Below are 13,132 nucleotides of genomic sequence, written 5' to 3' on the forward strand. Positions count from 1 at the left end.
TGTTCATTAATTTTTAGAGACAACTAAAATAGCATATATCGTCTGTAAAAATTATCGGTGAGGGGGTGAACTGGTGAAGGTGCGAGATGAAGCGAGGTGTGGTTGACTTCATTAAGCTCTTTGGAGGGCAAACGATTTTGACCACGTGGACCATGAGCAAGCAGGATGCGTGAAGGTGTTCTTCGATATTCATAGTGGTAGAAATAAAAGTAGTATAGATAGAGATAAAAAATAAGCTCGGCACTTCAAAAATGCACAACACCACACTTCTGGCAACAGAAACCCAGTGCACAACACAGAACTTCTGGTAACAGAAACCCAGCAGGATTATTGTTGTCCAAATGGACTGCCTGCACAGCACAACTTTCACACACTTGTAATGCTCGTAAAAAACACTAGGCCGGGCTGCTTGCTTTTAATTCCCACATGCAAACGGCTCCTAACAAGTGGCATGTCTAGATTCTCACGAACAAGCAGCTGAACAACAGGTGAAGAATGTAAAGAGCCCTTCAGTAAAGCTTGAAAAGCCTTCTGAAAAATATGTATACTTTGATAATCTAACACTGTCCCGCATCGCAGTTCATCCAAAAGTACTTCAGTATTAGAACTCATGGTTACATGCTTTAGGCCTGAAAATGGATACCTGGCAGGAACCGATGTTACGATCACATCAGAGCTCCTTTTTTCTCATACTGTACGTCTGTACCTTTCTTAAAACATCCACTGTACGTCTGTATTTAGTCTTTATTCAGTGGACGTACTCAGCAACTCATCACGGCGAAATTAAACACGGAAGTACCTGAGGGATGCGTGGCAATCAAATTCCAAACAGGTGTCTGCTCATTGGGGACCCATGAGTAAAGCTTAACAGCGCCAAAGGATGTAGCGCCCACTCGTTGCCTACAGCGAAGATCAATTTGTCACCGCATGCTTTGAAACCAATACCCGGTCTAAGACAGGAACCAGAACCTTCTGGCAATTTTCCAAGTGTGATCCATCTATTGTTCCGCTTGTCATACTTGATGACATTGTTCTCAGTGTTACTGTGTTGAGCTGCATAAAGCTCGTTATTGACAACTGCAGCAGGGGGAGCAGTAGGAACAATCGATTTTGTGTCGATCATGAAACCCTCAGCCATGTTGTCGATCACCCTCCACGACCTCCGCTCAAAGTCGTATTCCTCCCCGCAGGTCAATACCTCTCTGTTGCTGCCCACCCCACCAATCACATACAGCTTCCCGTCCATGAATGCTGCTGAACACGACTTTCTAGCTCTATTCATGCTTGGGAGGGGCTCCCAAACTTTTTCCTCAGAATCATACATCACTACTGCAGAGCTCAAGACCCCGTCATAATAATCAGTAGTTCCCCCTGCCAGATAGGCTTTTTGCCCCACACTTGTTGAACCAAATAGGCAGCACGGAAAGAAGTTCGTCGCATCAGTCGTCTGAATCCATGAATTGGTTAGGATGCTATATATTAACAGAAAATCCCCCGTGCCAAACACGAGCAGGTCTGTGCCCACAACGAACGACTGCTGATTGTGAATATAAAAGAAGTTTTCTTCTACTGGCATATTGGGTGCTCGGATCCAGCGCCTGCGCTCCAGGTCATATGCGGTCCACTCTCCCGGTTCACAAGAGACGTAGATCCAATGCTCTGCTACCCCGGTCAGCCGCCGTAGGCGGTAGATATCCCCATTGCGCACCAGAGTCCGGAAGTGCCGGCTCAAGGAGGCCACTGTGCCGTAATCCGACCGGGACACTCGAAGAAGGCACTTGAGGGACAGCTTACGACCAATTGCACCAAATAGTCCGTCGCCATGCGCTCCTCTATCTTGTGTATTTCCTAAAGGACACGATAATTAGATCAAGATAGATATTGCACCAAATTTTCATCTTTTAATAATTAATTATCAACGGCGTAATAGTTAACCATTTTATTTGCAAAGATGCAAAAAGGTAGAATATATGGATTTTTCCACCAACAACTTACAAATATTTTAAAAAGGCTAAAGATTTGATTTCTCAAATACAAAAAAAAATCATCATATAAAAAGTGAAATTACCTGTGCTAATATACCCATCCACAATATCCGCTTCATCAAGTCTACGGACAATATCCCGTGCATCTGGTCTCCTTCTTGGATCATAGTCAGTGCATTCTTTCCCTATTTCAGCGCACACTCGTAATTGCTCCAACTGCTTTTCTCTGTGTATTTTGTCCAACCTGTTCCCCCAACTTTTGAGTACCTGTAAACTGCAAATTGTGAGTTATATGATTTATTTATGAAAGGAACAATTGACACCTCTTGTACCATGAATTAAAGTATTACTAGTCTATCCACCTGTGCTCTGGCATAGATTAGAATCTTAAGAGACATAAGCATCAGTCATTGTTTAATATCTCTCACTAAAAATATATATAATAAATTGCTTATTTTCTTTATCTTTGTCCATTTTTCTAACATAATAGGCATAATAGATACTTTGTAGTCTCTATATAGTTGTGAAATAAACTTATCAATTAGTGATCTATATGTTTTCATCCATATCTATAGATTTTTCCTTTGTACAACTCCTCTTTGCTTGTGTTATCCAGATGAATTTAGTTCAAACATCAGCTTCAACTATGATGTGTACTCTTGTTGCAGCTCATATTATGATGTCGAGAATCTAAATTTAGATTTTTAAATTTTATCTTACTAATTGCTATAGTTTTTTATCCTCAAGTGGAAATTCTTCTGCTTACTCTATCCTTTTGCGGTTCTTAAAAGAAAAAAAATTGAGATCATAGACTACACTTCAGGCACTATGATGGCATTAACAATCATTCAAACTTTGCATCGCGTCGCTTAGGATCAGTGGTACAAGTTCAAATAAGATTTATAATAAGGTAGCAGTACCAACCTCAATAGCACATTAGTATTTAAGCTTTATAGTGATGGTTTACTCCAAATGAATCTCAAAGGCCACGAAGATATAGCCACCTATGAGCTACAGCTACACTAACCTTCCCCACTTCTCAGGAAATTTCAATTTTTTATCAAGAAATTAAACATTTTTTATTCAAATGTGTAAATATATCCAAAGTAGCAACTTATAAAATTAAATAATTTGGTATTATCATTAGTATATGAGTCATTAAGGAAATATTTTTCATGATTACTAAAATATAACATATATATTTAGAACTCATGCAAGGATTTGTACTTGATTTGCAACATGTATGTTTTCTTTAGTCAAATTTTAAGATATTAATAATAACAGAAGTGGGTAACATAGAAATATATATGTTTTATGGTTATTTAAACATTTCTTGTAATAGAATATTTTTAAGTAGATCTGAATGGATATTTTAGTTGTTTTAAGAATGACAGAAGTGGTAATTTAGATGTAAATTTAAGGAGTTACGTAGATTGCTTATCATAATATTAAGTAGGTAACTAAATGCAAATTTTAGGAGTTATGTAGATTATTTATCATAACTCCGCCTATGTTGTCTCAACATAGCAGGTCCCAAGCCCTGGTAAAGGAGGAGGGTTGTGATAGGCGCGACGAGCCAACATTAAATCTAGCCATTCTAATGGAGATGAAACCCGAAAGAAAACCGTTGGGACGTAACCCTCTTAGCGACGCGCCATATCGGAACCCGGGTATGGTGTTAAATGTGCAAGGGTCGGGTCGTCACCCCCGTGACGCGCCGTGTCACGATCTGGGCACGGTGTCAAGTGAACAAGGATCGGGTTGTCGCATCCTTAGTGGCGCGCTACATCGGCGCCCGGGTGTAGTGAAAAATGAGCAAGGGTCTTCACAGGGGTGCGAAGGGTAAGGAAGCTAGTCAAACCAACTAGGATCCGTTTAGGTAGTTGGAATGTAGGGTCACTTACAAGTAAGTTAAGAGAATTAGTTGATACCGCGACTAGGAGACGTGTAAATATATTATGCATTCAAGAGACTAAATGGAAGGGTCAGAAGGCGAAGGAGGTGGACAATACAGGTTTCAAGCTTTGGTACACAGGGATAGTTGCGAATAGAAATGGAGTAGGAGTTTTGATTGATAAGAGCCTCAAGAATAGTGTGGTGGGAGTGAGAAGGCAAGGAGATAGGATTATCTTAGTCAAGCTTGTCATTGGTGATATGGTCTTGAACGTAATTAGTGCGTATGCCCCCCAAGTAGGCCTCGACGAGAGTGCTAAGAGACAGTTCTGGAAAGACTTAGATGGCCTGATTAGAGTTGTACCTAGTAGTGAGAAGCTTTTTACAGGAGGAGATCTTAATGTACATGTAGGTACTACAAGCGCAGGTTTCGAGGCAGTTCATGGAGGTTTTGGTTATGGTAGTAGGAATCAGGAGGGGGAGGAAGTTCTGGACTTCACGGTAGCTTTTGACCTGATGATAGCCAACACTTTCTTTAGAAAGAGAGAATCTCATCTAGTGACCTTCAGTAGCGGACAACACTCTAGCCAGATTGACTTTGTCCTCACAAGAAGAAAGGACAAACGAGCATGCTTGGGTTGCAAGGTGATACTAGGGGAGTGTGTTGTTTCTCAAGATAAGCTTTTGGTGGTAGACTTTCGTTTTCAGGTGCGTGCCCGTAGGGATAAACAAGCTAAGATTGAAAGAACAAAGTGGTGGAAACTGAAAGGGGAGGCGTCAGAGGTATTTAGGGAAAGGGTTATCAAAGAGGGCTCTTGGAAGGAAGAAGAGGACATAAACAACATGTGGGAGAAGATGGCAACCAACATTCGGTGTGGAGTAACCAAAGGAAGTGGATGCAAGTCTAAAGATACTTGGTGGTGGAATGAGGAAGTCCAAAGGGCTATTAAGGAGAAGAAAGAGTGTTATAGACGCTTGTACCATGACAGGAGTGTGGACAACATATAGAAGTACAAGGTGGCAAAGAAGACTGCAAAGCGAGCTGTAAGTGTGGCAAAGGGTAGAGCGTACAAGGATCTTTACCAACGTTTGAGTACGAAGGAAGGAGAGAAGGACATTTATAGGATGGCTAGGGTTCGTGAGAGAAAGACAAGGAACTTCAACCAAGTTAAATGCATTAAGGATGAAAGGGACCATCTCTTGGTGAAAGAGGATGAGATCCGACATCGATGGCAAGAGTATTTTAACAAATTGTTCAATGTTGAGAATACGGATACAACCTTTCAGTTGATGACTCCTTTGATGACACCAATAGGCGCTTTGTGCGGAGAATCCAAGAATCTGAGGTCAGAGAGGCGTTGAAAAGGATGAAAGGAGGTAAGGCGATGGGACCGGATGGTATCCCAATCGAGGTGTGCAGATGCCTTGGGGACATAGCTATAGTATGGCTAACCAAGTTGTTCAATCATATTTTTCGATCGAACAAGATGCCTGATGAGTGGAGAAGAAGTATATTAGTACCGATCTACAAGAATAAAGGGGATATTCAAAGTTGTACTAATTACCGGAGAATTAAGTTGATGAGCCATACTATGAAGCTATGGGAGAGAGTTATCGAGCATCGCTTGAGAGCAATAACGCGGGTCTCTATGAACCAATTTGGTTTCATGCCCGGAAGGTCAACCATGGAAGCCATTTTCTTAATAAGACAAGTTATGGAGCGGTATAGGGAGAAGAAGGATCTACACATGGTTTTTATTGACTTGGAGAAGGCTTATGATAAAATACCAAGGAATGTTATGTGGTGGGCTTTGGACAAACAAAAAGTCCCAACGAAGTACGTCGGGCTCATTAAGGACATGTACAACAATGTTGTGACTAGAGTTCGAACAAGTGATGGAGACACGGATGACTTTCCGATTAGGATAGGGCTACATCAAGGGTCAGCTTTGAGCCCTTATTTGTTTGCCTTAGTGATGGATGAGGTCACAAGAGACATTCAAGGGGACATCCCTTGGTGTATGCTTTTCGCGGACGATGTAGTGCTAGTTGATGAAAGCCGGGCATGAGTGAATCAGAAACTGGAGTTATGGCGGGAGACTTTGGAGTCCAAAGGTTTTAGACTCAGTAGAACTAAAACTGAGTATATGAGATGTGACTTCGGCACTACTACTCGGGAGGAGGAAGATATTAGTTTGAAAGGTCAGGTAGTGCCTAGGAAGGATACCTTTCGATATTTAGGATCAATGCTACAGAGAGACGGGGATATTGATGAAGATGTTAGCCATAGAATCAAAACAGGGTGGATGAAGTGGCGGCAAGCATCTGGTGTCCTATGTGACAAAAGGGTACCACAGAAGCTAAAAGGCAAGTTTTATAGGACGGCGATTAGACCTGCTATGTTGTATGGTGCACAATGTTGGCCTACGAAAAGACGACATGTTCAACAGATAAGTGTCGCGGAAATGCGTATGTTGCGTTGGATTTGCGGTCATACAAGAAGGGATCGAATTCGGAACGATGATATACGTGATAGATTAGGGGTAGCACCAATTGAAGAAAAGCTTGTCCAACACCGGTTGAGATGGTTTGGACATGTCTAACGGAGACCTCCAGAGGCACCGGTGCGTAGTGGAATCCTAAGCCAGGATAGTAACGTGAAGAGAGACAGAGGAAGACCGAAGTTGACTTGGGTAGAGGCAATAAAAGGAGAATTGAAAGGATGGAATATACCCAAAGACTTAGCCTTAGATAGGAGTGCATGGAAGACAGCTATTCACGTGCCTGAACCTTGATTGCTTCTGCTGGGTTTCAACTCTAGCATACCCCAACTTGTTTGAGACTTAAAGGCTTTGTTGTTGTTGTTGTTGTTGTTGTATGTAGATTATTTATCATAATAGCAGGTGGGTAATTAGATTATCTATCACGTTTCTTAGTAGTATAGTTGGGTAATTTAAATATAGAAGATTTTTAAGTTACTTTTGTTGTTTTAAACAATAGTATAGGTGGTTAATTGTTTAGAAAATAAAATATATCCAACGGCTATTATTATTAGTGGTGATTAGAGTCTATCAAATTGATAGTTAGATGTTTTTTATTATTATGAAAACTTATAGGATTTATCTTTTTTTCTAGCTTTTTTTGTGAGAATTAACTTAGAGCCTCCGTTGGAGCCTCTAATTAAATGTAGATTTGAAAGGATATTTTAGTTTTTTAAGAATAACAGAAGCGGTAATTTGGATGTAAATTTAAGGAGTTACATAGATTGCTTGTCATAATATTAAGTAGGTAATTAAATGCAAATTTTAGGGGTTATGTAGATTATTTATCATAATAGCAGGTGTGTAATTAGATTATCTATCATGTATCTTAGTTGTATAGGTGGGTAATTTAAATATAGAAGATTCTTGAGTTACTTTATATTGTTTTACACAATCGTAGAGGTGGTTAATTGTTTAGAAAACAAAATATACCCAACCACTATTATTATTAGTGGTGATTAGAGTCTATCATATTGATAGTTACATGTTTCCGATTATTGTGAAAACTTCTAGGATTTATCTTTTTTCTAGCGTTTTTGTGAGAATTAACTTAGAGCCTCCGTTGGAGCCACTAATTAGTAATAGTAAGATAAGATGAGTAACATGAATTATTATAGTTCCTTACTAATATATACATATAAATGGTGATAGCAAAAATGTTGATGTAATGCCATTCCAATGCCTAAAATCGATTGTCTTTAGCAGGGGAGTAGATAAAAAAACCACATAATCATATAAAGGCAGAAACCACATCAAGTAAAGTGCACCCCACTTCAAAGTCTATGCTTTTTCTTTTCATATTTCAATGATTTGATACTGAGGAGCAGACATTGATTTACCCAATTTTGCGGCCAAATTATGTTGTTAGCTACTAGTTGTGCTGCCAAGAAAAGCATCTAAAAGGAATGATGGTATTGTGCGAAGTAAAAGTATAACAATTATTCTTACATCATAATCCTCAGGATACATCTTTTCTCCTGTCAGTATCTCTATGATTATAACTCCAAGACTATACATATCTGACTTGAATGTGATTCTTCCACAGTGGACTTCAGGTGCTATGTATCCTCTACAAGAAAATTTATATATAATACATTGAATTAGTGGGAAGGAGACCAATATAATGCATAATTAACCACTGAAATGACTTCTCAGGAAGCTTGCGATCTTACAGTGTTCCGTATATTTTTGAAGTAGTAGCATGGCTTTGCCTTTCATCAAAGCACCTCGAGAGACCAAAGTCAGCTATTTTGGGCACCAAATTGTTGTCGAACAATATATTAGTAGGCTTCAGATCTAAGTGAACAATACAATTCTCATGAAGATAATGCAAGCCCGCACAAATTCCCTTGATTATTTGGTACCATTGTGTCCATTCAAGCTCACGTGATGCGTCTACAAATGGAAGAGGATAAAAGAACTTTAGTTACATGAGATACTCCTGCATGATATATTTTAAATCTAGCTAGGGTTAGCAAGGTTGGTAAATTTTGTTGACACTCCACCACATTCAAATAAAAATCCAAGACTATCTGACGAAGGGCCTGTTTGGGACAGCTCCAAATTTTAAAACCAGATCTGAAGCACTAGATCCACCTTGGAGCAGCTTCAGTTTGGATCTGGGATTAAAAAAAACTGTTTGGGGCAGCTCCACGATGAATCTGCTGGGCTGGGCCAACAACCAGCACATCATGGCCCAACAGTTGCCCATCATGGGAGCTCCTTTTTCCCCTTTGTCTCAAGACACCTTGGGCCCGCACGTCAGCCTTTTTATCCTCTTCCCAACAGTGCACGTTTCTTCATCCTCGTCGGGACTAGGCGTGACGATGCGGCCATCAACGAGCGGTGTAGGTGCGCCTAGTAGGGGCCCGCGAGGTGCGGTCAACGCAGTGGCCGGAGATGCGCGTGCGACCGTGCATCGCGACTGGCTGGGAATCCTCGTCTACTGGGTGTGGACGGAGCGGCCAAGGGGCACGGCCGGCTCGGTCGCAGGCGCAGCTAGGAGGTTCGGGTCCGCTTAGGCCGGCACGACCGGAGGCTAGTGTGGGTGGGCTCGGTTCGAGACGACCAACCGCCATGGTGAGAGGAGGGGAGGGCTGGGAGCAGGGAGGGGAGGGCTGGCCGGGGCGTGGCCGCATGGTGAGGGGCGCCGTCCGTGGATCCTGCACCGGGGAGGGCGCCGACGTGAGGGCGGCGCGTGAGGGCAGAGTTGCCATGGCCGGTGGGAGCGCGGAGTCAGGAGCTTTTAGGAGAAAGGAAGAAGAGAACAAACCGTTCATTTTCACTAATCAGTGGCATGGTGGGTAATTTTTGCTAACTCCACAATTCTGGATCTAGCCTTGGGTTTTTGAAGCACCTATTGAGGTGCTCCACGAAATCCATGGATCTGGCCCTGAGATCTGAAATTTTGGGTGCTTCTTATTTCATGGAGTTGGCATGTTTGGCTAGAAAAGTGGGATCTGGAGCTGTTTTTCCTGGATCTGGAGCACCTGGAGCTATCCCAAATAGGCCCTAAGCAAACAAGATAGAATTTGAATGGGTTGCTAGTCACCGACCTCAAAGCGATGTGATAATGTGTTTTCTTCGTAATAAAATAAGCCTCTATGAGCCTTTGGTGAAAAATGATTGCAACAATAGAATAGTAAGAGAAAATGGGAAGCTTTGGTCGGATTTAAGGAGGTGATTTTTAGATATTGTTGCAATAACACCGCCAGTTATTGGTTTGAATTGGTAGCATCAGTAAAGTATTACTACTAGTTCATAGCTCAAACCGTCAATGACATGTGACCATAGGTTTGAACAATGGGCTACTAGTGATTATCTCTAGCATTGCTAATTTGTGGCCATCTCAAATATATATACAGAGCACGAGAAGGCTTGAAACCGGCAGTGCTGGGCCATATGCAGTACTAGTGATTTCTATCATAATGATATCTTGAATCAAACTATCTTTAATAAATATAATGAAGATGAAAAGAAGGTTACATGCGACATTACCCTACCGGTGATATAATCATGAAGACTCCCTTTAGGCAAATACTCAAAGCACAGTAATCTTTGTTGTACATCTGCCATGACATGCTTCCCATCGTAGATTTCCATCCTTCCTTGTGTGTCAGCACAATATCCAAGAAATCTTACTACATTTTTGTGGTTCACCTTCATTAGACATTCAACCTCTTGATGAAATTTGTTCTCATGCAAATAGGTATTGAACAACTTCTTCACAGCAATTGTCCCATTCCTAAGCATTCCCTGCAGTCACAAGAAACCGTGTCAACATCAACTTAAATCTTTGAGCAGCTACATCTTAAGAATTGCCCAACTGAGACCTAGATGTATCATACCTTATAAACCACAGCAAACCCACCGCTTCCTATTCGTTTGTCATCGGAGAAACCATTTGTGATGTTTTCCAAAAGTGATAATGGCAGATCAGTCGGCTCTACACTTTCATCGAGCAGCATGCGCTCAAGGACATCGCGTTTTGTACTAGCTGCACGATCCATCTATCACAATACCCTTGAAACAGAAAAAGAAAGTACTGTCTGAATGATTCACTGTGTCATGAGAGGACGTAATTACAGAAAGAATATCACTCTTCTATTTCACTCTTATTCCCTCAGTGGGCAAACATTCTGAAATGGAAACTCCCAACAAGCTCAAGAAAAATTGTGAAAGGAACAAATACATCTCTACGTACCCAACAAGAAGGGGCTCGACTAATCTACTCAGGAACATGTGAGCTAACGATAGAAGAGCTTCTGCCACAGCACCCAACTAGCATAATCTTATGGAGTAGGAGTATATCTTTTACAGGAAACAAAACTGTAATTACCTGGAGAGGCACTCCGTCCTGCTTAGTGAAGAAGATTTTCAGACATTGCTCACTCTGTAGGAGGCCGACGGAGCAATGAAAAGAAAGAGCTGGGTTCGCAGCACAGCTGCCAACCACGAACGCTCAAAGCACGAACAGGATCGACTCGTACGAACAGAAGAAGGGGAAGGAAACGGACACAGAACCGATGCTCGGTAGTGGACTCCAGGGCCAGGGGCGAGCACCGCTCTGCAGAGCTCACACGGTGCCTGATTACCGGCGTCGGTAGCGCTGCTACTGGATCCCACTGGAGCGCACCCCCCACACGACAAACAACGATGAACAGAGAAGCCTCATCGCACGAACAGAAAAACGGGCGGCCAAGAGAATCGACGAAAACCGAGCCAAATCAAAACAACTCGGCCCCAAATCTCGCACAGGTGATCTCCATGATGTTGGTAAGCTATCCCAGCAGAATCATGGCTCGAACCCAACTCAAACTTCGTTAATTTCAGATCACAGCCAAGAACGCAAAACCTTCCCAGAAACGAAAAACAGATCACAGTGAAGAACGAAAATCACAAGCAAGAATGATAAATCCCGGAGGAGAAAAGGAGGATTTGGGCTTCCATTCCCACACCAAATCATAGCAAATATACCACAAAAATCACAGATTTTTTATCTCTCTCAAGAAACACTAGAAGCGCTGCCATGGGGGTCCGCCCGCGCGGGGGGTGGGAGGAAGGGAGGGGGGCCGCCGGGGGCCGGCCGTAGCAGGCGCAGGCGCCGCCGCGTCGCGCCCGTCGCCGCGTCGCCGCTTCGGGAGGGAAGGGAGAGGGGAAGGGAGAGAAATGGTGGGAAGGCAGAGAGAGGGAGAGAGATGCGAGGGAGGAGCGGAGGCAGGAGAGAGGGGAGGGGCCGCCGGTGGTGCTGCGCCGGCTGCTGCTGCTGCCGGGAGGGGGCGCCGCGCGAGCCGCCTCCGTTCCCACCGCGAGCGGCGCCTTCGAGATCCGGCTCTGGACATTTGCGTCGTCTCTCTCGACACGTTTATTTACGTTTCGGTTCGGCTTGAACCCAAAATACGTCCTCTGTTTTGCGTCATTTGTTGGAGTGTGTTTTCATTAAAAAACACTATAAACGATCTATTTTGTGTTTGAGTCAGGTTGTCAGAGACAGTCTTGTGAAGAAGATTTTCAGACATTGCATACTCTGTAGGAGGCCGACGGAGCAATGAAAAGAAAGAGAAAGGCACCCAGCTTAAACAAAAGCTGGGACACTTGGCGAGGTGTTTGTTATTTAGTCGCTTCTAAAATTTATGTCACATCAAATGTTTAGATACTAATAAGGAGCATTAAATATAGATTAATTATAAAACTAATTACATAGATGGAGACTAATTTACGAGACGATTTTTAAGCCTAATTAATCTGTCATTAGCACATGTACCGTAGCATATGTTACTGTAGCACCACGTTGTCAAATCATGGACTAATTAGGCTTAAAAGATTCGTCACGCAAATTAGTCGCAAGTTGTGCAATTAGTTTCGTAATTAGTCTATATTTAATACTCCATACATGTGTCCAAGCATTCGATGTGATAGGAATTTTAGTAGACACTGCAGGAACCAAACAGGGCCTTAGGCTATCCGCACCGTGACCGTTAAACGGCTCGGCACCGTGCGCGGTAGCGTGCGCGCGCCCGCACTGCGCGTCTGTAAACCGGCCTGCAGCGTCCCGACGGCACAGTGCACCTGGAAGCCCAGCGCGCGCGCAGCACACACGCTAAACACTGTAGCGGGAGAGAGAGTTGGTGAGAGAGAAAGAGTGAGAGAGGAGAATAAAATATGAAAGAATATGTATAGAGTATGAGATAGAGATAACACGGGTACGGGAGAAATGGGTATAGAGTAGAGAATCTCGATGACTAGAATAGAATATTCTTTTTTAGAGATGAAAATAGCCGCGACCTGCAAACGGCCCGGCACCGCGCGCCTGCAAAGCAGCCGGTAGCGTATCGGCTACACAGTGCAGCGCTACTCTCAGCACGTGCGCAGCACGCACGATATACACTGTAGCGCGGAGAGAGAGTTGGTGAGAGAGAAAGGGTGAGAGAGGGAATAAAATATAGAATAGTGGATATAGAGTATGAGATATAGATAACACGGGTGCGGAAGAAATAAGTATAGAGCAGAGAATCTCGATAAATAGAATAGAATATTGCTTTTTAAAGATGAAAATAGAGATAGACGAGTACGGATAGCCTTAGCCAAAGGTCAGACCTACACAGTACGTCCAAAGAATGCAGAATATTTTTTTAGACACCCAGTTTAAGGCCTTGTTTAGATTGGGGTTAGGAATTAGTATTTAGCACTGTAGCACTTTCGTTTGTATTTGAC

The 13,132-nt window shown here is 42.7% G+C and overlaps 1 protein-coding gene across 1 annotated transcript; it reads right to left on the reverse strand.

The window, feature by feature from the left end:
• Window positions 1–244: 244 nt before the first annotated feature.
• On the reverse strand, window positions 245–11,784 carry LOC136486955 (F-box/kelch-repeat protein SKIP11-like). The gene is made up of 7 exons (XM_066484049.1): window positions 10,758–11,784; window positions 10,267–10,441; window positions 9,922–10,174; window positions 8,092–8,314; window positions 7,868–7,988; window positions 2,069–2,252; window positions 245–1,848 (listed from the first exon to the last, which is right to left on the reverse strand). Exons 2-7 carry the CDS (start codon window positions 10,426–10,428, stop codon window positions 818–820), a joined length of 1,974 nt encoding a protein of 657 aa, XP_066340146.1. The 5' UTR covers window positions 10,429–10,441; window positions 10,758–11,784; the 3' UTR covers window positions 245–817.
• Between the last annotated feature and the right edge of the window lie 1,348 nt (window positions 11,785–13,132).

Source organism: Miscanthus floridulus, chromosome 10 (assembly GCF_019320115.1).
Source record: "Miscanthus floridulus cultivar M001 chromosome 10, ASM1932011v1, whole genome shotgun sequence".
Taxonomy (NCBI): Eukaryota; Viridiplantae; Streptophyta; class Magnoliopsida; order Poales; family Poaceae; genus Miscanthus; species Miscanthus floridulus.

Bases quoted from the DNA above. Each gene is read 5' to 3' on its own strand.
- LOC136486955 (XM_066484049.1), bottom strand. From the start codon at position 10,428: ATGGATCGTGCAGCTAGTACAAAACGCGATGTCCTTGAGCGCATGCTG. The intron at 10,175-10,266 runs GTATGATACATC...TTGTGACTGCAG, and splicing joins GGTTTGCTGTGGTTTATAAG to GGAATGCTTAGGAATGGGAC. The intron at 2,253-7,867 runs GTAAGAATAATT...TGCAGTTTACAG, and splicing joins TGTATCCTGAGGATTATGAT to GTACTCAAAAGTTGGGGGAA.